The following is a 23,815-nucleotide window of genomic DNA, read 5'->3' on the forward strand; positions in this document are numbered from 1 at the left end:
GTCCCGCCCGCCATGCCCGGCCCGGCCGCGGGCAGCAGGGCCCGGGTCTACGCCGAGGTGAACAGCCTGAGGAGCCGCGAATATTGGGACTACGAGTCTCACGTCCCGAGCTGGGGGTAAAGCCACCGCCGCACCCCGTGGACCCGCTGACCGCCCCCCCCTCGCCCGCCCGCTGCCCCCCAGCGCAAACCGCACGGGTTCCCCTGTGGGTCTCTCAGCGGGGCTGGCGCTTTCGGGTCTCGGGTGGGAGGAGTACCCCGTCTCGCACATGTCTTCGCCTCCCTCTCCCCCATTCTCTTCCCTCTTTCCTCGCTTTGCGCACCCCACTCCCCCTTTACCCCACGGAATGCTTTCTTTGGGGGCAGAAGGTGTGGGGCCAGGGCCCAGAGCTTGGTGGAAGCGAGGAAGCAGCCCTTCCTCCTTACTCTTGGGTTTTTCCTGGGGTGGGAAGTCAACAGCTGGCCTCTTGAGCTATTAAAATTCCCTGCCTTTTTAGTCTTTTGAAATGAGACTGGGTGGGAGGCAATTTTTTTAAGACATCCTGATTCTCCAAGCAGGCTCTGTCTACCTTCAGGGTGTGAAATCAGGCAGGTGCTGAGGAGCTCTGGGCAGAGGGGCACCTCTCAATCTCCACGCTGGATGCTGGATGCGGGGCTCACCCCTCCAGATTGGCTCAGAGCGGTCCCTTCTACCGCATCTCCCCAGGTTCTGAGGAACCAATTAGGTGAGGAGTTCTGCAGAGCGAAGGGAGCCAAGTTATGGTCGCGCTTTCATTTAGGGAATGAGTTGTGGCGTGATGTATAGATGCTTCCAAGTGCTTGATTAATACAGTGGCTGCATGGGGATGTTTCGTGGGCATAGACTTGGTTAATCCGGAGTCCTGGCATTTATGTCTCCCGCTTTCCTTTCACAGTAATCAAGATGATTACCAACTGGTTCGAAAACTTGGTCGGGGAAAGTATAGTGAAGTATTTGAGGCCATTAACATCACTAACAATGAGAGAGTGGTGGTAAAAATTCTCAAGGTGAGTGTCTTTTGAGTGGCGTTAAATTTTTTCCTACAGGTCAGAAGAATTAAATAAATGATCCCAGCCACATTCTAGAATGAACAGAATAAGCTCTTTTTGTGATCTTCTGTCTCACATTCCTCCATCACTTCCTCTACCCCAGTTTCCTGTGAACTTTCAAGAAAATAGGCAGACCTCTTTCAATTCTAAGGATGATAGTTCAGGAACATCCCTCTTCTAAAATGAAATTAATGAGTTTCAAAGGGACAACGAGTAGGTTTCCAGAAAAAGAAAAGCCTTTTCTTGAAGATCCCATCAGTCTGAGGGATTCTTGAGTACTGTTAGCGGTCCATGTTATTCCATACAGTTGGGGAAAAAGTGGAATAGCTTCGAGGATGAGTTTGAAGTCCAGGTGGAAGGGAACACAGTCAATACCATTTGTTTCTACTTGGGCGAATAAAAGTTTCAGGTGAGATGGATATAGTGAACCATTAGCGCTGGCAAGATTTGTTGTTGGATTATCAGCTAGTACAAGTGAAATTAGGAACAGGAGAGGAATATACTCAATCACTGAACTAATCGGAACAAAAGTGACTTAATCGTCTAAAACTGGTTTAGCGGCCTAAGTTTGTTCATAATACATCTTTTGTCATCTGTTGCATGAAAACATGATCTTAATGAGCGTAAAGACTTGACTGAATTCTCCTTCAGGTAACTAACTAGTTGTGTAGCTTTAACAGTGTTGTGTAGCGTGTACTAAAAGGTAATTCTTAGGCTCTTTTTAGGGTCTTTGTCATTGCCAGGACATTTAATGTGTGTGCTTGTCCTTTAGGGAAGGTTAAAAAGACCAAAGGATGATACAAACACATTGACTTACATGGATGTGGCCAGTCTGTAGAAGTTCTGTGAATAAGAATGTGTTGAGAAGCTTCGTCTTATCTTGAGTTTGGAATCAGGCCCTCTGTTTCCAAGCTTAACATGAGGAGTCAGGTGTACACTGTCAGAAAGTTGCATTTTGAAAAAGTGATCCACTCTGGCCTGGTGATGAAGTAGAATTGCTATAGCAACAGGCACAGTTGTTTGTGCTGTTAGAAGCACATGAGAATGAGATATGAGGAATTATGTTGAAGATGTGAAGTTTGACTCCCCGCTTCTCTAAATACAAATTGTATCTTCAAAAGTCATGCGGTCTTTTTTTTTTTCTTAATAAGCATAAATACTTAAAGAAATGTTCCTTTCAAGAGAAGTCACCTGGGAAGCCATACAATTCTTTCTTTTATATATGAAAACATAAATGTTTTTAATATAAACTGCTAAGTATTTCTAGGAAATTGAAATTGGGAATGTCCATGTTCTACCACTGTGCATTCACAAGACTGAATTGTTGAGTTGAAAGCAGTTCCAGAAAAAGGCCTAAACTTTTGTGGAGTGGCAACATTTGTAGAAGTGTGCGACTTCCTGTGGTGTCATCGAAAGGAACAGCATTCAGGTGTATGTAGCAACATGGTCGTTTTTAGGAAAGCATCACGTTGCTCTTTGGTTTCCTAGAGAACTTCATAGATTCCATTGCTGAATGGTTTTTCTTCTGCTCCAGAGAGTCACAGGTTTTGTTTAGGGCACTGATTATGGACACTGTAGGTTATTTTTACAAATGAGAAACATAGACACAAAGAAATTTGTCTAACATGTCTACTATCCTGGGGAATTGCTCCTCAGCCAGAGCTCCTATTTCTTCCTGTCTCTTACCACTTATTTTAGCATTGGCTTATAAGATTCTGTTTGAGCACAGGGTATGATCTAGTGCTCTGAAATAAGACTTGGGGTGCCCCTTTGATGCTCGAGTTACTGAAGTGTTATTTCTTTGACACGAGTTCCTTTCAGGGAGCAGCCGGAACCACCTCATTTCCAGCGATGAAAAGTCATTCCTTTCTGTTTTTTAAAGCCCTGTGGCATTTTCATCAAAAATTTGTTCCTGTCTAAAGATTGGGGCAAGAAACTATTAATGGCATTGTTGTGGTTTTCTCTTTGTTTTGACAGAATGAATTAAAGTAGATGAAAAGTCTCTTATTTTTTAAAGCAGTAAGTCTTCACCCAGATTTGTGCTCCCCTACTTATGATTAATATCTGCTATTGTGATATTTGGTCATAGGAAATTAGGTTCTTAGCAGAGTACCAGCAATTCGTGATTTGAAGGAATCTAAAAGAAGCTTCCTATAGGGCTACTTTGAGCAGCAGAAAGGAACTTGTGCATTAATTTGGAAGTGATCAATATAGAGAGTTTAGTCCTTGGAGACAGGAGCTGTCTTTCTTTTTGGTTAGTAACATTTTCACTCAATCTTTTCTAGTATATGGACATTATTAGGTAAGATGAATGACCATAAGAATTTCATATCAATTAATTTACCCAGATTTGGAAGTACTTTATTGATCAGAAAACATTTGGGGTTATTAAGTTGTAGGAATTTAATAATTGTGAGCAAACTATGGTGATAGCACACGAGTGATTTGGTGATGGGAAGGAAGCCCATGGGGATTACAACTGAGATGGAAAAAGGCACAAAATGATGTAAAAATAAACTATTATATTATAAAAAACAAATTGTGAGCAAAATTTTATTGTCTGTTGGGAAGTAAAATCCTGAGGCCAAAGTCATAGAGCTTTCCTGTCAGTAGGGAGGTTTTCTTTTTTTTAATAATTTTTTTCTTAACATTTATTTTTATGCATATAGAACTAGGGTACAGGCCATAGGTGGGGGTGGGTGGATGGGTGGTGAGAGGATTCACCAGCGACAGTGGGAAGCAGAACAGGCAGATGTGCTGAAATACACTGCTGAGGGGAGCAGCAGATGGGTCAGCTCCCTGGCCTGGTCTCGAACTCATGCTGCAGTGGCTGTGATAGGTTCAGAGTGCTGTGCTTTAACTTGTCACACCACCAGGGAGGGCCTGGTTTTATCTTTTTTGACAGAAACTGTTTTGAGCGGAAAAGAAAGGGGGGAATGATAAAGTTTAATATAGCAGGACAGAAAGTCACTTTAGTGCCTGAAGTTTCTTTTTCATCTTTTGATTTTGAAAATCAACTTTCAGTTCCTCTGTACTACCTCTTCTGAGAGTGTACACAGAAATAAAAGAATTTGGCCATTTGGACAACATTCAGCATAATTTGCATACCACCTATGTGTGGATTTCAACCACCTTCTGCGGCCTTGGAAATCTTCATATTAAACTACTATTTCCTAAATAGAAGTTAAGGACAATATTGTATTTAAAAAAGAAAAAACAAACTTCTAGTTTTATGAACCTGTGTTCATAAAATTCATAAAATTCTCATCCAAGGCTTACTGGTGATAGTCTCGGTTTAAAGAACCTGGATGTCCTTTTTTTTCCTCAGAAAGTAATTTTCAAGCTTAGCACAAAGAGTAATGGTAATACAACTTTGTTTTTTAAGCATGTTTAGTATACTTGTAGATAGTTAAAATGTTTTGTGCTGTCAGAAGATAGTATTAAAGGAGGGATCATTTGACTGCTGATTATAGTTCCTTGTTAGTAGATAGTGAGCCTATGACTGTTGGATTTTATCACAAGGATGATTCCTCCTTTATTTCTCCTTTCTCAGCTGGTGGGCATTTTACCCTCTGTTTACTTACTTAGCCATGTGTGCTAAGAAAGACATCACCTTCCTGAAGCTAGACAGTAGTATTAATTTGCTTCAATTGATGTGAATTCTAGTTTCCCCAGATGCCTTAAGGGTATAAAAATGAAAAACACTATGGGCCACCCTGGTGGTGCAGCAGATTAGAGCACAGCACTATGAAACTCCGCAACCACTGCAGCTTGAGCTTGAGCTCGATCCCGGACTGGCGAAGTGACTCTCATGGCACAGCAGACCTCTCCTGTTTCACTGGTTCCCTCCCTCAGCAGTGTATTTCAGTAGATCTATCTATTTAGCTCCCCACTCTGTCTCTGGTGAATCCTCTCACCCCACACCTCTGGCCTATACCCCAGTTCTTGTATCCATATATAAATAAAAATACACAAGTATTAACAATAACATAAATTTTAAAAACCATGTGTGAACTAAGTTATTAGTACTATTTCTAATACTGTGGTTGTGGGGACGGAGATTGAAAATGTGGTTAACCTATGTGAAACAGAATTGCAGAGTATACGAGCATAGAAGTCTTTAGAAGTGAAATACCTCTTTTACAGCCAAACCCAAAAGACCCTATGAGAGCATTCTATCCAGTGGCTGCTCAGAGGTGCACAGATAGCAGGTGGAGACACTAGGCTTAGGCCCTTCTTGATGGAAGAAGATTGATGTGGGGAGCAGTTAGGACATTTGCTGGCTGGCTGACCTGATGGCCAGCACTGGCCTAGCAGGATTGACACTCATTACAAGTCAGATGAAATTAACTTGAGTTGCTAGTTGAAATCTGGAATATCTGACAGTCCACAGAGTTGTTGGAACTCAGACTTTGATTTGTATTCACAGCAACCTGTTTAACACATAAGGAAGATGTTACTTTAGTTTCCTGGTTTGAGGTAACTAGCATTTTTATACTTTTTTAATCCATACAGTTTATTCAAGTCTCATCACGATTGCTTGGTCAGATTTCTGGTTTAACACTTTTATCCTTTTCCTGTGTTTGTTTATTGGAGAGTCACCCATGTTTGAAAAGAATATTTTGGTAGAGTACCTATTTTCATGTGTAGAGATAGGCCACAGAAGCTAATTGAAGCTGAATTGTAGGGTCTGTCACCTCATAATTAGGGTGTTAACAATATGAGAAGTGCTGTGTGTAGAGGGCAGAAGCCTTGGGTTCTAGAATCAGTGTGTCCATTTATACTCACTTGGTTTTCTCATCTGTAAAATGGGTTTACTTTTCTTCTTGACTCCAGAAGTGGTCGGGGAATCAGTGAGCTAGAAATAGACAGTAGGCAAGTGGATGAAAGTGTGTTAGTCATCTGCAAAATGGTTTTTTTCCCTGAGAGAATGTCGTCCTGAAATTGCGCTGCCTGGCTTCGGATGTTAATTTCAACTCTATGAGCAGTTATTTAAATGCCTGCCTCTGTCCTGGCATAAAACTAGTTCCTGTGTCAGAATACTATAAAATGTGGACTAAAGACATTACCATCCGTGCCTGGCACTTAGAAGGCAATAAAATGTAGTTCAGACTATTTCAGTTGGTCCAAATAGGTGATGTTAGAGGCCAGAGCCAATAGTAGGAAGAACACTTACTTTCTCTTATGAGATTTAAGAGAGGCTACTTACTTCCCCTTTTTAAATTTAAAAAAAAAAAAGAAAAAAGAATTAACTGCTGAGAATTAACTGCTGCCTTCAAGAATTTGACAGTGCAGTTGGAAAGTTGAGACTTAGAAGATTAGAGGGAGAGTTGTGGTGAAGAAATAAAATTTGCACTGATGTTTATATTTAGGTCAGTTGCTGTGGATTTCAGAGCTAAGCAAGGTAGGAACGTAGATGCCCTAGCCCGGGCTGAGCTTTCTTTCCTACTCTTCCCTATGTGCTTCACAGCCATTATTGTCGTCATTTGTTGCTGGTGATGAAATCAGCTTCTTAGTGAAGCAATCATGGTTTGGGTAATGGAATCAAAGTAATCTCATATTTGAAAGTTCTGAGCCATATTCTTGTCTTCTTGCCTGTCTGGATTATCAATACAGTTGTGCTTGGGGAGAAAATATTAATGGTACTTTTCCTGTTAATATTTGCTGTGATTTATTGAGGTTGTAAGCTCATGCCTTTGGTAGAAGTTAGTTTGCAAATTCAGTTACAATTAAATGTTCGTAGTTGAAATCATTCTTAGATCTGGCTTTTTTTTTTTTAGTGTTTGAGTAAATAAATAGAACAGATTAGTACTTTATCACTAGTACTCCATCTTTCCAAGTAGCCCATCAGTAAATATTTCTTGTTTCTGATTTTGGGGATTGTTGTTTTTTAGCTTTTTCCATTTCATCTATAAGATTGACTTTTTAAAAAATTGGTAAACAGCTAAACTGATAGAATCTTTTAAACACATTCTCTAGATTAGAATAAACGAGCCTTAGCTGAGGGTGATTTTCTTGCTTGCATGGAAATAAGTATAATTTCTCTACTTTAATTGGTGGCTGGTGTAAATGCTGGTCTGGGTGGTCAGAGCATCCTTATTCCTTTAAAAGCCATGATCTGTTTTCATCAGCTTCCTAAGGGTCCTCCCAAATTTCTCTCTGATACTTTTTGTGACCATTGAAATGATCGTTTTCACTCCCTGAGAACTCTTTGGGTAGCTCCTGGAGTGTCTTCCAACTTCAAAGGAATACACTAAGGCCGACAGGTGGTGGAATAAAAGGAGCGTCCTGGTCTGAGGCCCCTTTCCTTAATCTCAGTGTCTTGTTTTTTTGTCAGTCCATAAGGGCTCCAGCTACTGCATCACTCGTTGTCCTGTCACTTCAAATTGTTCTGCTTTCCCAAGTCTCTAGTTTGGGACTTTGGCCAGGTATGATCAGGCAGCAAAATATGCTTCCCGTTGGCTCCTTAAGCTACCTTTAGACGTGATGAGAGACCTCGCAGCTTTAACTGGAACAATGGGCTTGATTGACCTGTTGCTGTGTAGCAGGGGAGCAAAGCGAGGCTTTATAAGGCACCGTGTCATAAAGAGCTCACTAGGTTACCCCTGGTAGTGTCTCACTGTTAGGAGAAGAGGGTTTTGGGTGCATACAGACTTCTGGCTTTTTTTTTACCTTTTTTTCTTTGAAAAAAGCCTCTGTTACCACTCCCACAGACCTATAATAATATTTCTATCAACCCTAGGCTTCTTATATTGAATCTACTGGTAGTATTGGCTGAATTTATAGATATAATAGCTGGCTTTTAGTTTTAACTTTTTGACATTTTAGACTTGCAGAAGTTGCAAGAATTGTCATGTATCTTACACCCACGTTTCTCAAAGGTTAACATTTAAAATTTTTTATTTATGTGTCTGTTTACATTATTGCTCATTTTAAAATAATGTTCATTCCCCGTCCCCAACTTCGCCCACCCATCATCACTATAGTCCCCCATATCCCTCCCTCCTTCTGATCCCTCTCTGTGCCCCGGATCCTCGGATCTCTCTGGTTTATAATTGCCTTGTTTTTGTTTTGTTTTGTTGTATTGTAATAACAGTACACTCCCCCCCCCCCGTCTTATTTGTTCTCTTAAATTTCTCCTATATATAAGTGAAACCACTTGATATTTCATCTTCCTTCTGACTTATTTCACTGAGCATGATCCTTTCCAGCTGCATCCATGTTGCTGTGAATGGCATGTGTTTATCTTTTTTGATTGCTGAGTAGTATTCCACTGTGTATATAGACACATCTTGATCCAGTCATCTAGTTTGGGGCCTTTGGATTGTTTCCAGGATTTACCTATTGTAAGTAGTGCTGCAGCAAACATAGGGATGCAGTTGTCCTTTTGAATTAATGTTTTTGTGTCCTCAAAGGTTAACATTTATTTTATCTTTCTCTTAGCCCCTTCCTCACTTTTTTATGTAATACTACATATATAATTTATTGTACTTTTTTTATTGAAGCAGCTAAGAGGAAATTGCAGCCATCCCTACCTGGGACTGTTCCTAAAAACAGCTTCTCACGCAGCCTCACGGTGCTGCATGACCAGGCATGTTCTGCTGCCCTGTTGTCACCTGGCCAGACAGACCCCCCAAAAGTAGCCTTGGTCAGTGCTGCTAGCTAGTCAAGAGCCCCTGCTCTTATTTGTCTTTATGTTCTTTATAGAAAAAGAAAACTCTACATCACGTGTTGTCTTATTTTTTTAAATCTAGTCTGTGTGTATGAGGACATTGACATTTTTTCAGTTTAAGGATACTGTGACATTCTGTGTAGTCTGTCCTCTTACTCTTTTGGTCCCATTGTGCTTCATGCTTGAGCATTTTGTCATGCTTGAGCATTTTGTCTTTCCAAAGCATTGAAATTGTGCAATAATTATGGAAAAGGGAAGAAAGTAAGAGTAAGATGCCTATATGGAGATGGAGAAGGAGACACAGTAGCCAAGTCAGCTCTCCTGGCTGCCCTGGCGGGGGAGTGGGCATAACGGTGGCAGATTCCAGGGTCTGCTGAGCGCCTTGTTGTAGGTGATGCAGGTGCTGTGCGTTTCATAATCTCCTTCTCTGTTTATTGTGTGTTCAAAGCTGTAACTTAGTGACCAAAAAGAGTAAGGTTTCTCTGGCATATGTACATGTTTTTTTTCTTCTCCTTCCTACCACCCCCAGAAACAGTCTTTTTAAATCTTTTTTCAAAGCAAAAGCAAATCTGCTGGCCTCTCTTTGCTTGTGCTGTTGTAACAGTGCCTCGGTGCTGCCATACTCCTTTTCCTTAGCTGTTTCTCACCATAGCCACACTTGGAAAACGAAAGCACAGTAGCTAAGAGTGAGACTTTTTAGATTTGAATCCTGCCTCCCACTCTTTAGTGTTAGCTATGTGACATTGGGAAAAAAAAAAAAAAAAAGTTCAGCATAGCTGATTTTACTACATAAAAGGTCTATATGGATAAAATTGATTTATTCCTAACTCAGATTTTGAAAGTAAAAAAACTGTCATTTACTGAGTGCTTACAATGTGCCAGTCACTCTTCTGAAGTGCTTTTTAAAGCATAACTGATTTTGATGTGCTTTTTCCTCCCTCTCCCCCCCGAACTACTTGTATTCTTCTTCAAACTCTCTAGCCCATTTAAGACAAGAAATAGCATCTATACTGCTGCATTCACACTTTTAGTTCGTCTATCCAATGTATTGAAAGGTTAGCCGGTAGCAGGGATTTTAGACTGTATCAAAGATTGGTTACCTCTGGCTTATCCAGTATCTCTTGCTTTAGAATGGGATCATTTGGGAAATGTCCTGGCTCTTTGCTGAGTTCAGATTCTAGTTTTAAGGAAATGGGAGTGGTGGCAGGAAATGGGAGCCAGCAGCTGGGAAACAAGTTTGTGACTTGATGTCAGTATACGGGTCTTCACTCCTGGAAGACAGAGTGACATGTAGCTCATTGGAAGAGCAGGTGTCTCTTCATTTTGTTTCAGTTTTTCCATTTGTGAGTTCCTAATATACAGCTGTTCAAAGCTGTAACATTTTCTATTTGGCAATTATCTAGTAAGCATTTTATTTTTAAAGTATGACATGGGTGTTCCAAAATTTTAAGTACCCTAAAAGTAACTACTTAAAGGCTTGAGACCTAAGCTATTTTAGTCTGTGAATTATTTAACTTAATCCTTAAGATTCTGACGGGTGGACCCACTTTACCTCAGTATTTTTCTCTTCTAATTTAGACATGCTCTTTAGCACAGTGTACAAAATGGCATATTATTTATTTGATTAGCTAACATTGTTTTAAAGTTTTGTTTATTAACTTCAAAAGAAGTCTCATCTCTGATTTCTCTTATGTATTTAAGCCAGTGAAGAAAAAGAAGATAAAACGAGAGGTTAAGATTCTGGAGAACCTCCGTGGTGGCACAAATATTATTAAGTTGATTGATACCGTGAAGGACCCTGTGGTAAGTACCTGGGGAGGGTGATGAGATTCTTGGTCACAAAATAATGAAAGGATTCCTTATTTTGATTTAGCCCAGAAACAACTAGATGCATCGCTCTTTAAATCCCCCTGCCTTTCTCCCAATTTTGAAGTCATTTTTTACTGCCTGCTAGCTTTAACCTCACTTAAGTAAGCCTGGTATTTTAAAATTGGGTTTGCACAAGGAAATATTGACTGTCTCTGCATGAACATCTGGCCTAGAGCTGAGCAGGTGGCACAACCTCATCTCCCCAGAGGCCCCGTCAGATACTGCCCTTGCTGTCTCTCGTGAGTGCTAGTCTCTAACAACTGCCCCTGCCGGTAGGACTCACTTTGTAGGTACCACCAAAATATTTTTGCTAAAACGCTTTTTCTTCTTTTTACATGTGCCCTTTAACTTTCTGTCCTTGGGGAGTAATTTAACCTCCAGGGTTTATGATTAGCTGAGGTTGAAGACTCCCACTTCCTACCCCATTTCTGTTATCCACTTGTTCTACCTCAGATCTCCCCATTCTGCCTGATCAAACTTTAAGAAGTTAAGTCTTTGCTTATGTCTGCTAAGACACCCTCACGATGCAGAGGCTAGCATGCTTGACACGTTATTTTGACTGTTTAACTGTATCAAGTCATCTAACCCTCATGACGACCCCTTGGGGCAGGTACTATTGTTGTCCACACTGTCACATTGTACAAGTAAGAAAACTGAAGTCCATCAAGATGTGACTAATTTTCCCAAGGCTGTATAGCATTGCCTAGCTGAAAATTAAGGAAAGGCCTTCCTTTTGGATCCTGAAAGATTGAGAAGGATGCTGTGTGCTAGATTCCTTCTAACTGGTATTAAAAATTGACTTGAAATTAATTCTTCAATGACTAACTCTTTGCAGATGGCTGGCGGTATGAGCAGTGTGCAGTATCATACCAGGAACGTCTCATTGTGCCTTTTTTGTTGTTGTTGCATTCACAGAACCTAATGATAACTGTCTTAATAATATTGTAATTTATTGCTTAAAGTACATGCGTTTTATATGATACGTGAGATAAGTAAAGTACAGTAGATTCAAACCAACGGGACCCCCTTTTCCCTAACTTGTAGGGGGAACAGGTTTGCTTGATACCATTGATGTTCTTGATGAAACTCTTTGAACAATGGGCTGGTGAAGCCCCTTGACCGGGACTGCAGTTTGTCCTGGCATAGCCCTGTGTGTGAACACTGGCCTGTTTCCTGAGTAATTTTCACCTGCTTCCTTGAGCTGACCATCCCAACTCTAAAGGCTTCAGGCGGTTTTCCTTTCTTTCTCTTAACTTAAGCCTTGCTCTTCTCCCAATTTTGAGAGCTTATTTTGCCAGTTAGCATTCATTTCCTTCAACTAAAGGAAACCTGACATTAGAATGTCTGGACTTAGACAAGGAAATACTGAACATTTTGTACTTGTTACATTAAAGACAGTGCACTGAAAATCCTTGGTGTTTTTTTTTTTTTTTTTTTTTTGTGGCGGTGGGGAACGGACAACACATTTGCTTTGTAGGGGGAGATATTCTCTAATGGTCTCTAGTCAACACAGTAGTTTTATGTTATGTTTTCCTTTTGGGTCCTGGAGAAAAGTGTATGATAGATTTCCAGGACTTGGCGATAACTCAGTCAACTGTATCTGACTCAGCTGGCACTTGCTAAGTGCCTCCTTTATAGTTGGCAAACTGGGACAGTGCAGTGCAAACCATCATATAACATGCCAGGCTCATTGATGGGTTAGTCAGAATAAGAACCTTTATTATGGAAAATTTCAACCATTTCAAAGGTAAACAAAAAATTAACCTCCTGGCACACAGCACCCAGTTTTAGCATTTAACAGACCTCGCCAACTTTGTTTCATCTGTCTCCATCATCCACAAGTATACTTTGAAACAAATTCTAGATACCATAACATGTTAAGAGGATGTTTTCCTTAATAGGCTCTCCATGAAGAGTGAATCTCTTTGTCATTTAAATGAGATTTGGGGATGGGCCACTATAATAAAATTGCATATAATAGAAGCAAATTGCATATTGTTTGAATTCTTAAAGAACATTAATACTCTTTTTTTGTTTTGTTTTTTGCAGTCAAAGACACCAGCTTTGGTATTTGAATATATCAATAATACAGATTTTAAGGTGTGTATTTACTTTCTTTTTCTGGCGTGGGGCTAATGGAAGATGGGGAGGTGACAATAAGTGCTGTTTGTAGTTTAAACAGAAAGGGCCGGGAAGGTCATCAGTGAGGTGAGGAAATAGCAAATTAGATTCCTTAGCATGTGAGTACAGGATTCAGAAAATTGTTAGGGTTTTTGCATTTGGTGAAATTACCACTTCTTGCCTTGCTTATTCTGGGAATAATTGCTGGTCCAGGTCTAAGCTATAACAATTGTTTAGACTGCATAGCTTTAGGTAGATGTTAACTTTGCCTTTCATAGGAATCAACATTGCTGATGGCAAGCGAGAAATGGGTAACAGGGCTCCTGTGGAAAGGAGCAGTGGGTGGACTGAGCTGCCGGATGAGTGTGCTCACACAGCTGTCCACACCGCGAGTGGTAGGGACGGCTAGCTAAGCATCACCCTGCTTTAGCAAGCTCTGCCCTGGATTATTTACGTTTCCTTCTATTTTTAATGAATATTAATACAGACTTGAGGCTTTTTTCTAAAGTATCATTTTAAAGTATTTTTTTTTCATGAATTTGTTTTTTATCACTGTTCAACGAACACTGCAGCTTTAACCTCTGATAAAGATTTAGGGGTGGAGGGGCGGGGCAGACTTACTGGTCATGATAGAACATAATGTGAAGACTGGTACAAGAACAAAATAGTGGTGTTGATTTCCAGGGTATTTAGAGAACTTTAAGGTGATTTTAGCAGTCACTGAATAAAACACTTGTGATTTTGTGATGAAAGTTTAGGGTAAACTCAAAGTAGCAGTTAAGAGATGCTGGTTTATCAGGAGTGACACTTTCAGCTAAAAATAAAAGAAACTTGTCTTCACATTTAATTTTTCTTAGGTAATCACCCCCAACATTACTCAAAAATTAGGTTATTTGGTAAAGAATAAATAAAGACTTGTGGCTTGTAAAACAACAGTTGTAAGCACTTTTTATGTACCTTATTACTTCCTGTGTGTAGCAGTTTTCTTTGCTGATGTCTGTTAACAGTGATTGTAGCCTCCTTCAGAGTCAGTCAGGGGATGTGTGTTCTTGCACTGGCTGTCATAGGCTTCTCAGGGAGGGTAGAGGACTGTGCTGACAGACGTAGCTGGTCACATTTTTGCCATGAGTGACAGGTTTATCGAGATGTAGTAAGTGGGAATGTGTGTTTCTTAGAGACGGGCTTTAATGTAACCAAACATTTTCCTGTTGCAGAAGTTTATAAACTGGTTTAATGGAGCTTCATAGTGAAGTCCCTAAGTTTTAAATGCTTGTGCTTCCTTTCATAAAATTTTACCTAAGCCTTTTATTCCAAAAACTGACAGCTACTCTCTTGATTTAATATGCTGAAAATCAGTGAACAGGAAGTTTTAATTCCCTAGAGAAATCTTATTTCTCTCTTTTCTTAACCCTCAAAGGTTATGTTTTGACATAATCTGTAGTAACTTCCTTTAAAAGGATCTTTGGAAATTGATATTTTGGAGGGACTAGCATTTTTGAAGCTATCTTGATTTTATCTTCCCATTAATTTTAATGGAATAGAATTCTAGGTTGTAATTAAGAATTTCTCCAGAATTCTGAAGAGATTGTTTCACTGAAGACATTCTGGCATCTCATGTGATCTCTTTCTGTTTTTGTTTTCTTTTCCAAAAGCTTTCAAGATTTTCTCTTCTTCCTTCTGAAATTTCACAAAAAAGTGCCTTTGTATAGGACGCTTTCATCTTCTGGACACTTGCTGGGCTTTTTCAGTCTAGAAACTCATGTTCTTCCCTTTCAGGGGAAGTATTTTTAATGTTCTTTGATTTTCTTCCCTTTCTTTTTTGTTCTCACTTTCTAGAACTCATTCTAATGTTAGATATCATATCTTAGCGCTCTATTTTGTTCTCTGAACTCTTAAAAATAGTATTCTGTTCTATGTTTTATGTAATATCTTCTATTTTCTCACTGCAAGGTTTTTTTGACCATTGTTTTCTTCATGCCTTTCTGCTGTTCCTCCCAAATACCTCTTCTGTATGTTTTTGTCTATTACAGTTGTCTGAAATGTTCTGGTTTTTCATTGTCTGCTCTTCTTTCAGAATGATGCTCTAAAGTGCAGATGATCAGGCTCGTCTTTATGCTATAGACCAGCTACTGGTCTCATACTGAGGAGAGCTTAGGGGTGGCCATATAAACTTGAACTTAATTTCCCCCTGTTAAATGAGTTTTAAATTCATTTTCCTGTTTTTGGCTCAGTCTGTTTGCCCTCTTTCAGTGATACCTGGGGTCACCATTCCTAAGCCTTTTGCAGTGATCTTTAATTTGAATCTGTTTGCTGCTGGACCTCTCCACTGTCAACAGGATATTCAGCTTTTTTTTGGTCGCCTGAGTCAGTTGGACATCTGGCTTCCAGCTTCCAATGCTGTCTCTCTCATTCTCCTAGAGCTTTAGAGTTAATCCTCACACACCCCCACCCCCGACTCCTTTGACTGTTATGTTAGAGGAACTTTGGCAAAGAGGCACAAAAAAGATGTTTTATTCACCTTGTTTAACTGGTAGTCTCCTTGGAATATTTAATGTTTGCATGCTATTTTAGTCAACTGAAATTATTAACTTATCAGGGAGCAACTCTTCAGATAGTAGAACATGACAGTCAGTTGCTTCAGTGTGCTACTGTCCTTTAGACTTTTTATTTTCTTCTCTGTCCATCTTACTTAGAAAACTGGTTTGGGTATTTACCCCATTTTTCTGTTACATGTATTAGCAGGCTTTAAGCTATCACTCAGCAGAACTTTGTCCCCAGTTTAATAGCAGCAATGAATCACCAGTGGTAAAGCCCACAACCCATTCTTTTCAGTATTTTTTTTTAAAGATTTATTTATTTATGATTGCAGAGCTGGGGTACAAGCCAGAGTTGCAGGGGTGGTGAGAGAATTTCACCAGAGACAGAGTGGGGTGCAGGACAGGCAGACTGATGAAGGGGAGCAGCGGACAAGTCAGGAGAAGTCTGCTGTGCCATGTGGTCACCTCTGGGGTGGGGGTCTAACTCATGCTGAAGTGGCTTTAGTTTCTTAACGCTGTGCTTTAACCCACTGTGCCACCAGGGAGGGCCCTCTTTTCAGTATTTTTTTTTTCTTTTCAGTATTTTTATTGATACAACTAATAATAAATTTTAAGCTATATTTTCCTTTTATTAAGAAATAATTCTGATTTTAGTGTCTGGTAGCACCCACGTACACACAAACCCCACCCCCAGTAAATTTGGTATCTTTCCTTTCTATTTATATAAAATAGGGATGATTGAGGAAGGTGTCTTAAGGGCTGTATTTTGAACTACATTTTCCTTTAAAAAAAAAAAAGTAAAATACATATTCAACAATCTCATATCAAACCATCAGTTTTGGCTCACACCATGTATTCCGTTTGGAACATGAATGTGGCCCAAATCAAGAGATCGGCAAAGAGTGTTTTCTTTATTTGAGTTCAGCCCTGAAAGATGATTGCCGTCATTTCATTACATTTTCCTTTTAAAACGTACTGTAAGTTAAATGTCTCTCCTGAGTTTCTATCTTTTCTTGAGAGTATTTGGATAATATTTCTGGATTTACTCACTTTCCTTTTTTTTTTTTTTGTTTTTGTATAATGTTATTAGACTTATCTGAGGACTTTAATGTGTCTGTAATTTTGCTTTCCTTTACATTTTTAACATTTTGCTTTTATTCTTTGTTTCTTATTTAAAGAAAAGGCTGTCTTGCTAGAGATCTCTTCGTAATACTTTTCAGAGAGCCAACTTTTGGCTTTATTGCTCAGACTTTTTTTGTTTCTGCTCCTCTCACATATTTACTTTTCATTCAACTTCCTTGAGGTTTTGCTGATTTTCCCCTTTAACTTCTGGAGTAGAAGTCAGATGAAGGTTGGTTTGTTTGTTTCTTGGTTGTTGATAAATGTGCTTTTAAGTCTGTAGAAGTATTGTGCACTATTTTCGCACAGTCCATGGTTATGGAACTCACTTCTAGATAGTTTGTAAATTAGAAGTATGAATTCCAAGCTTGTGGATTTGAGCATTCCTTCCCAAACTTTGCAGTTTGAAAATTTAAGAACCTACTGAAAACTGGAAGAATTACTAATTGTTTCTCTCCTTCTTTTATCCCTTTTTTTTTGCTTCATCGTCATAAAGTGGGTTGTGGATATCCTGATACTTCACCCCTAAAACTATTGGCAGTGAAATTAAGACATTTTCTTACATAACCATTAACTTCTATTAAGTAGTCTCATCTGATCTACAATAGTGTCAATATTAAAAATTTTCTCAGTAATTAGCTTCCTAGTATTGACCTTCATAACTATATTTGTAAATATATGACTCAGTATCCTTTTAGTTTTTCAAAAGAATCTTTCTAGTGTTGATTCCTAATTTCACAGCACTGTGTCTACTGTACATGATCTCTGTGATGTTGATTATTTGGAATTTGTCGATGGCTGCATAGTAATAGAACAAAAGTCTAAAATAAATGAATGTAAAGGCCATCTAAAAGTTGGAGTGTGACCTGAGTTATAGAAGATGCCCAAACTCAAAAGTCTCCAGGTAACTGAGGTTAAAAAGTTTCTGTTGAAACATGCTTCTCTGTATTGTATACCTTTGCAAGAGTGTAAATAAAATTGTGAATATACATGATAAGTAAAATATATCACTAGATACATTAACAACGATGGTAGGCCTGTATTGGTCTGTGGAGAACGTCTCAGTCTCAACAGAGATAGGCCTTGACTAGCTGCTATCTTGAAGCCATGTTAACACTGTTTGAGATTAATGCAGAGCAGATTTGACAGTAGTTTTACTTATTCATGTGAACAAATTTTATTGTTGTTATAGGTCATTGACCTAACTTGTCCTCTTAAGGCTTAAAAGAAGTGACATTTTCAAGTGATTTGTAGTAACTTTGATTTGCTTGACTATCAGTTCCTTATATTTCTAAAAATACGGTCTTGGTTTCATTCTGGATCAGGAGTTACATGTTAACAATTCTGAAACTGTAACTACTGTGTTAAAGAGCTTTTCATGTTCATTGTATAGTCCTTTCCCCTTGCTTTTTCTTCTCCCTGTATGGGGGCCTCTGGGATTTCTGGGCATAGTCTGAGTTATGTATGTCAGAGAATGTGCAGATTATGTGTTCAGGGTGAGAGTTTGCTGTTGGTGAGCCCCACGTCTAGCTGGGAATCATCTTGAAATGTGGGGTGGGAAGTGGACATGAGGCCTTGGACTCTAGCTGAACAGGAGCTGGAGTCTGAGACCTGTGTGTGTGCAGCAGAAGTGAGGGCCACTTGAGACCGTTCCTCTCTGGCTGTTGGTTGTAGACCCTGAGTCCCTGGGTATCACATTGCCCTTTTTTTTTTTTTTTTTTTTTGTTCATCCTTTTCCTCAGACTCTCTGAAGTTAATTAAAAGTCCCAGGAAATAGCCACCAGGCCTTGTGGGGCGAGGAAGGCAGTGTAATCCTGGGGTGGAACTGATTTCTAGGGAAATGCCCTTGTGTTTGAGGCTTTGGAGCCAAAAGGTGATTGGTGAATAGTTTCTTCCTCGGTGCTTTTTATCTTCTGGTAGCAGAAGCTTGTTTTGTTTCTGATATTTCACTTTATGAAAATGTAAGCAAAGCAACTTCCTGCCAAATTTTGCAGTTCCTTGGTAGCTAATCTTCTCCACATAGCTGGTTAAGAATGGAGAAAAGTGTGGTTCTTGTGAAGTTTCCCTTGCTGATTTGTCCCGAACTCTTAGTTATTTTTTCTGTTCATCAGAAGATGGTTCTTATTTTGTTCCAGTGAGGTGAATGTCATTGATGACAGGTCTTTATTGACCACCTTCTGTGCACAGACAGAATGAGCACACATGGTGTGGAGTACATAAAGCAAATGCTTTTCTGCCTTGTATGTTAGGACTCAGATCTTGGGTTGAGTTCTTCAGTGGACCCTGTTACATATTGCAGGAAGGGAAGTTAAGAATCTTGGACTCCCCACAGTGGTCACTACCACCTACCATAATCTGTTTGTCCCCATTGTGTGTATGTCTCCCTTTGTGGGGATGTTTTCCTGGGATTCTTGGGGTGAGGGCAAAGTGAAACAGTCCATTGTTCCCCACAGAAGAACTTGAGGTCCCTGCCAGTACCTGAGTGAGGAAAGTTAACTCTGGTGTCATTGTCCAAATGGACAATAAACAGTGGGGATTTATTGGACAGAAAGAACTCTGGCGCCTGGATAGGGTTTGGCTCTCTTTTTTTTTTTAAAGATTTATTTATTTGTGCATACAGAACTGGGGTACAGGCCAGAGGCTCAGGGGTGGCGAGAGGCTTCACCAGAGACAGAGTGGGGAGCAGAACAGGCAGATCGACGAAGTACACTGCTGAGGGGAGCAGCGGGCGGGTCAGGAGAGGTCTGCTGCGCCATGTGGTCACCTCCGGGACAGGCGGGAATCGAACTCATGCGGAAGCGGCTTTAGATTCTCAGTGCTGTGTTTAACCCGCTGCGCCACCAGGGAGGGCCGGGTTTGGCTCTTAAGGCAGAGGGACAGGGCATTCCAGATTTGGGGGAAGGCAGGGACATTGGAGAAGGAAGAATGGATGCGGCCAGCATGGGCTTGGATGGTCTGAAGGGCAGCTCCTGGGGGGCTGCAGGAGTCAGGGACCAGGCCATGGGGCCTGGTAAGTGCTGGACTTTAGGCACAGGTCGTTAGACATTACAGATGTAGTTTATTTTTTCTCTTACCCAGAGCATCTGAGAAATGAAAGTGAATGACAACCTGCTATTCAGAACTTTGTAATGATATATTCAGGCTTAAATACTAACCTATGTATACCTAGTATTTCTCTGTAGTAAGTAAAATTGATATTCATCGATGGCTAGAATACTGTGTTGGTGCAGTCCAAGGACATTTATCTTACACCATTTACACAGCTGCTTGGTACAGATACTGTATTACTTGAGGGGAAAAGTCCAAATAATAAAGTGGCCCGTATTGGTTTTCTGGAAAGAAAATAATGCAGCCATCTGAGGGTTTCAAGAAAATGCTCTCTTCACCTTTATGGTCTATTTACTGACTTGAGGTTTAACTTGGCAGAGTCTCGAGGAGTGATCTTGTTACCTCTCAGAGGAGAAGGTGATTTGATGGCCATAGAGATGGTATCTTTGGCCTGCTTCCACACAGGTTGCTCAGGCTAGCTGAAGCGCCTTGCTGCTGTGCAGAGCTGCAGCAAAGCAAACAGCATGGCTTTCTGCTAGCGATCTTTCATGAGCAGGGTGGCACGCTTGTACCTTTGTGCCTGAAAGGGCTCAGCCCCAAGGCTGGCCGCCCCCAGTGGTGGAGCAGCCGGGGGCACTCCCCTGTGGCCCCAGTCCCTGTGCCTCACTCTCGCACCCTGAGCTAGCCCTGAGCTGCTGCCTGAGGGCAGCGAAGTTAAATATTCAGAACTGAAGGGAGAAATAACTTACTTGAAAGAGGAAATTTCAAAAACAAACTAAATCCCAGTGTTCTTTTAAATTTATGTAAGGTTTGATTACTAGCAAATTTGTTATTTTTGAGCATGTATATTTTCATGTCTTCACCCTCTCCCCCATACATACACACATACACACATATATAGGAACCATTTTTTACTAATCTTTTTTTTGTTTAAGATTTTTTTTTTTTAATTTATGCATATAGAACCAAGGTACAGGCCAGAGGTGCAGGGGCAGTGAGAGGCTTCACCAGAGACAGAGTGGGGAGCAGCAGGCGGGTCAGGAGAGTTCTGCCGCACCATGTGGGTCACCTCCCTGGCCTGGGATCTTCGGATTTGTGCTGCAGTGGCTGCGATAGCTTCATGGCGCTGTGCTTTAACCCGTTGCTCCACCAGGGCGGGCCCTAATCTCTTTTATGTCATTCTTGGTAGATACCAAAAAATGTGAATGTTATTTTACTTACCCTCTTCTGCACAGACGCAAGTGGTGTTATCTGCCCCTTGGAGAGATTATATTGTGTGAATCTTCCAGTGCAGGAAGGAATGAAATGAATTGGTAAAGGTGTGATGATTAACGTTTTAGAAAGTATTGATAGGACTGAAATTTCTGTCATTTAGAAATTTTTTAAAACTCCCTTCATTTCTACGTGTTTAGCCTGCAATTATTTTCAGTTCCTCTGCCTTTTTGTTTTTTCTTTTTTACCCTATCCACTATTTTCTTTACCCTAACGTTCATCAGTTGTTCTATTTTCCCAGCTTGGAATTGGTTTTGGGGAAATAAATTATAAAAAATAGAAATTTTCAAGCTTCTTAACATCTCCAAAACTCTGTAACAGTTCATGTTCTCTCATTTTTTTCATGAACAGGCTGACTTCTATGCCACTGTTTTACCCATGTGGGCTAATGCATGCTATCTCTCAGAACTTGATTGAGTAAAGCTGCATTGTGATACTACAGTGAGGCTGGTTAGTTTGAAATGCAGTTGGCCTGAGGTCAGTTGGGCAACTTGTACTTCATCTTCATAATACTGTAATAGTGGGTGTTGAAATCACCTACCATTAAGTTTTTAGAGGTACAAATTGACTTAAATATTTTGCCCTTAGAAATCTTTTTCTTTTTTCCTTACAGAAACTGAAGTATTAAACACCAGTCCTTAGTCTCCATTTATTCTAGATCAAGTAGTAAAAAGTCATGGGTTCCTTAGTGATTTAAACACTATGTATACAGATAATAATGACCATCTTTTGTTTACAGGATGCAGCAAGACTAACTCTGTTTTCTGAAATCTGTTTTCAGCAACTTTACCAGATCCTGACAGACTTTGATATCCGGTTTTATATGTATGAACTACTTAAAGTAAGTACCATTCATAAACAGTAAAATTTCTCAGGCTTATTTATTAAAAGAGAAATTTTTGAGAGACCAAAGACTTGGTAGAATTTTTTTTAATACCCAAGGAATTTAGGGAGGTTTTTGTCTTTATATGATTTGTTTTTTCAAAATTCTGTGGGTTAACTGGAGCAGTCTTTTGGTTTGGGTCAACTTGACTGAAGCAGCATGGTCCAGAATGGGTTTTCACTTATCTGAAATGTCAGCTGGATTAGCTGTGTTCTCAGCTCCAAGAAGTTAGTCTGGGACACTTCCTGTGGTGCTCCCATAGTCCTAGGAGCAGGAGAAAGCAGACCTGTGTGCAGGCACTTTTCATGCTTTTGCTTGTATCATGTTTGCTACAGTCCTTTCGACCAGAGCAGATCGTGTAGCCAAATCCAAATTCAGGTGGTAGCGTAGAAGCTGTTGGTGAACAGAGCACTGGTGTCACACTGTGGACTAACATGCTTACAGAAATGACTGGCATTTGAAGCCATCCTTTTGCAGATTTCACCTAATCCCATTCTAGTGAGTAGACAGTTTACCCACTAGCCTGTCCCTGTAGCCCTGGCGAGTTAACTTGGACATCAGGGAAAGTTAATGGGTAGATCCTCTAGGAGACTTGGTAATCCCAAGAATGAAATTCTGATGCATTACTGCATAGTGGAGAATTCGTGTTTTTTGTTCTGCCTAGGTAAACACTTAAGTTAAAAGGTTTAAAAGTAGAGTAGACCAGTGCTTCCTAAGTTTTCTTAGTTTCAATAATCACTAAGAATGTAATAAAAACTTTGAATTCCACCTAAAAAATGCATGTATAAATATGCAGTTGGGGGGGTGGAGGTGCTATGGCTCTCAATTAAGCATCTCTGAAAAAAGATTTGTGGAAATGGCTAAGGTGTTGGCATTATTGAGGGAATATTGCAAAGATAAAATATTTATGGGATTGTGAACAGTTACATAAAAGGACCAAGATAAAGTAGGAAACTGGGATTTAAAGAAAGTAGCTTTATGGAGTAAATGTGTTTTCTTCATAACACATGGTTTGGTGCACAGACCACATGTTATTAGAGAACACCTATAGAGGATTTAAGGATTCCCTTTTGAGTCTTATGGATTGATAAGAACAAAAGATGAAAAGGTAGAACTTGATTTATCCTACCTTGTCTGTGCCCTCTCCAGATTAAAGTTAAAGGCCTTGGTGGGGATGAGGTTTGCAGTGCCAGTTAGTGCCCTTCCTGGAGGTACTTCCCAGGAAGTCCCATATACTCACTCCTTGAGAGCTACAATCCAAATCTCATAATTGGGTGTGGGTTTTTTTGTTTTTTGTTTTTTTTTTTTTAAGGTATTAAGGTTTTGGCCAGACACCAAAGGCAAAGGTTTATAACCTAGAAGTTGCCCTTGAATCAGGTTAAGACATCCCAGTGATACAGGTCTTTACAGGCTCATTCAGGTGAAAACTCAGGGGTTGACCTCTCTGCCTTCTGGAGGTGGCATTGAGGTATTCAGAACATGCATTCTGTTAATAGGCTTAGAACTCCAGATGAAACCTGAAAAACTTGCTTAAGGTCAGAAACCATACCAGATTTTAAATAATTCCCCAAGGAATTTTAAAGTATGTCAGTGATTCTAAGAGAGTCTGACTAGCAAAAGAGTACCTTACTGTATTTGTTCTGTCTTTGCCTTTTATAGGGTATTTTTCACATCCCTGGTATTGTGGATAATACCTTAGTTTATTCCTTTAGATAAAGATGGGACAAAATAATAGAGCCACACTTGCTAAACTTTCACATTGGAAAAGATGGGGTGGGAAAGAAGAAATACTTCACTGGAAATGTAGATGAAACTGATGCTGAGCACTACCATGATTGCTGGAAACTCGTGGGGCTTGTGCAGAACTGGTCTCCTGATTCATATTCAGGGACCTGTCCTCAGAGCCTGTGTTTCATAAGCCACTACCACCTAGCTACTTGGAATCTTGCTACCACTGCCGTAAGACAACACAAAGAGAAAAAATAAATTGAAGAACTTACATAAATAAAGTGAACACATAGTAAGTGTACAGATTTTTGGATTTTACTCAGATGAAGCCTTTACCCAGATCCATACAGAGCTGTGCTTTTCAGTAGAGTAGCTGCTGTCCGCAGGGAGCTATTTAAGTAAGATTTAAAATGTAGCTCCTTAGTAACACCACATTTCAAGTGCTCTGGTATCGTTGGCTAATGGCTACCATATTGGACCGTGCAGTTACTGAGTACTT

General features: G+C 40.0%; 1 protein-coding gene across 2 annotated transcripts in view; it reads left to right on the forward strand.

Annotated features, from left to right (window-relative positions):
• The first annotated feature begins 6 nt into the window (after positions 1-6).
• CSNK2A2 (casein kinase 2, alpha prime polypeptide) overlaps positions 7-23,815 on the forward strand; it is a 38,002-nt gene continuing 14,193 nt past the window's right edge. For both annotated transcript variants that reach the window (XR_001145893.1, XM_004690519.1), the window contains exons 1-5: positions 7-116; positions 914-1,025; positions 10,441-10,542; positions 12,658-12,708; positions 21,487-21,546. Coding sequence is in view for 1 of the 2 variants with exons in the window: in XM_004690519.1 (XP_004690576.1) it covers positions 13-116; positions 914-1,025; positions 10,441-10,542; positions 12,658-12,708; positions 21,487-21,546 (429 nt within the window). In the remaining variant the exon portion in view is untranslated. The remainder of the gene's footprint in view (positions 117-913; positions 1,026-10,440; positions 10,543-12,657; positions 12,709-21,486; positions 21,547-23,815) is intronic.

Source organism: Condylura cristata, unplaced genomic scaffold (assembly GCF_000260355.1).
Source record: "Condylura cristata isolate star-nosed mole 26May11 unplaced genomic scaffold, ConCri1.0 scaffold00028, whole genome shotgun sequence".
Lineage (NCBI taxonomy): Eukaryota > Metazoa > Chordata > Mammalia > Eulipotyphla > Talpidae > Condylura > Condylura cristata.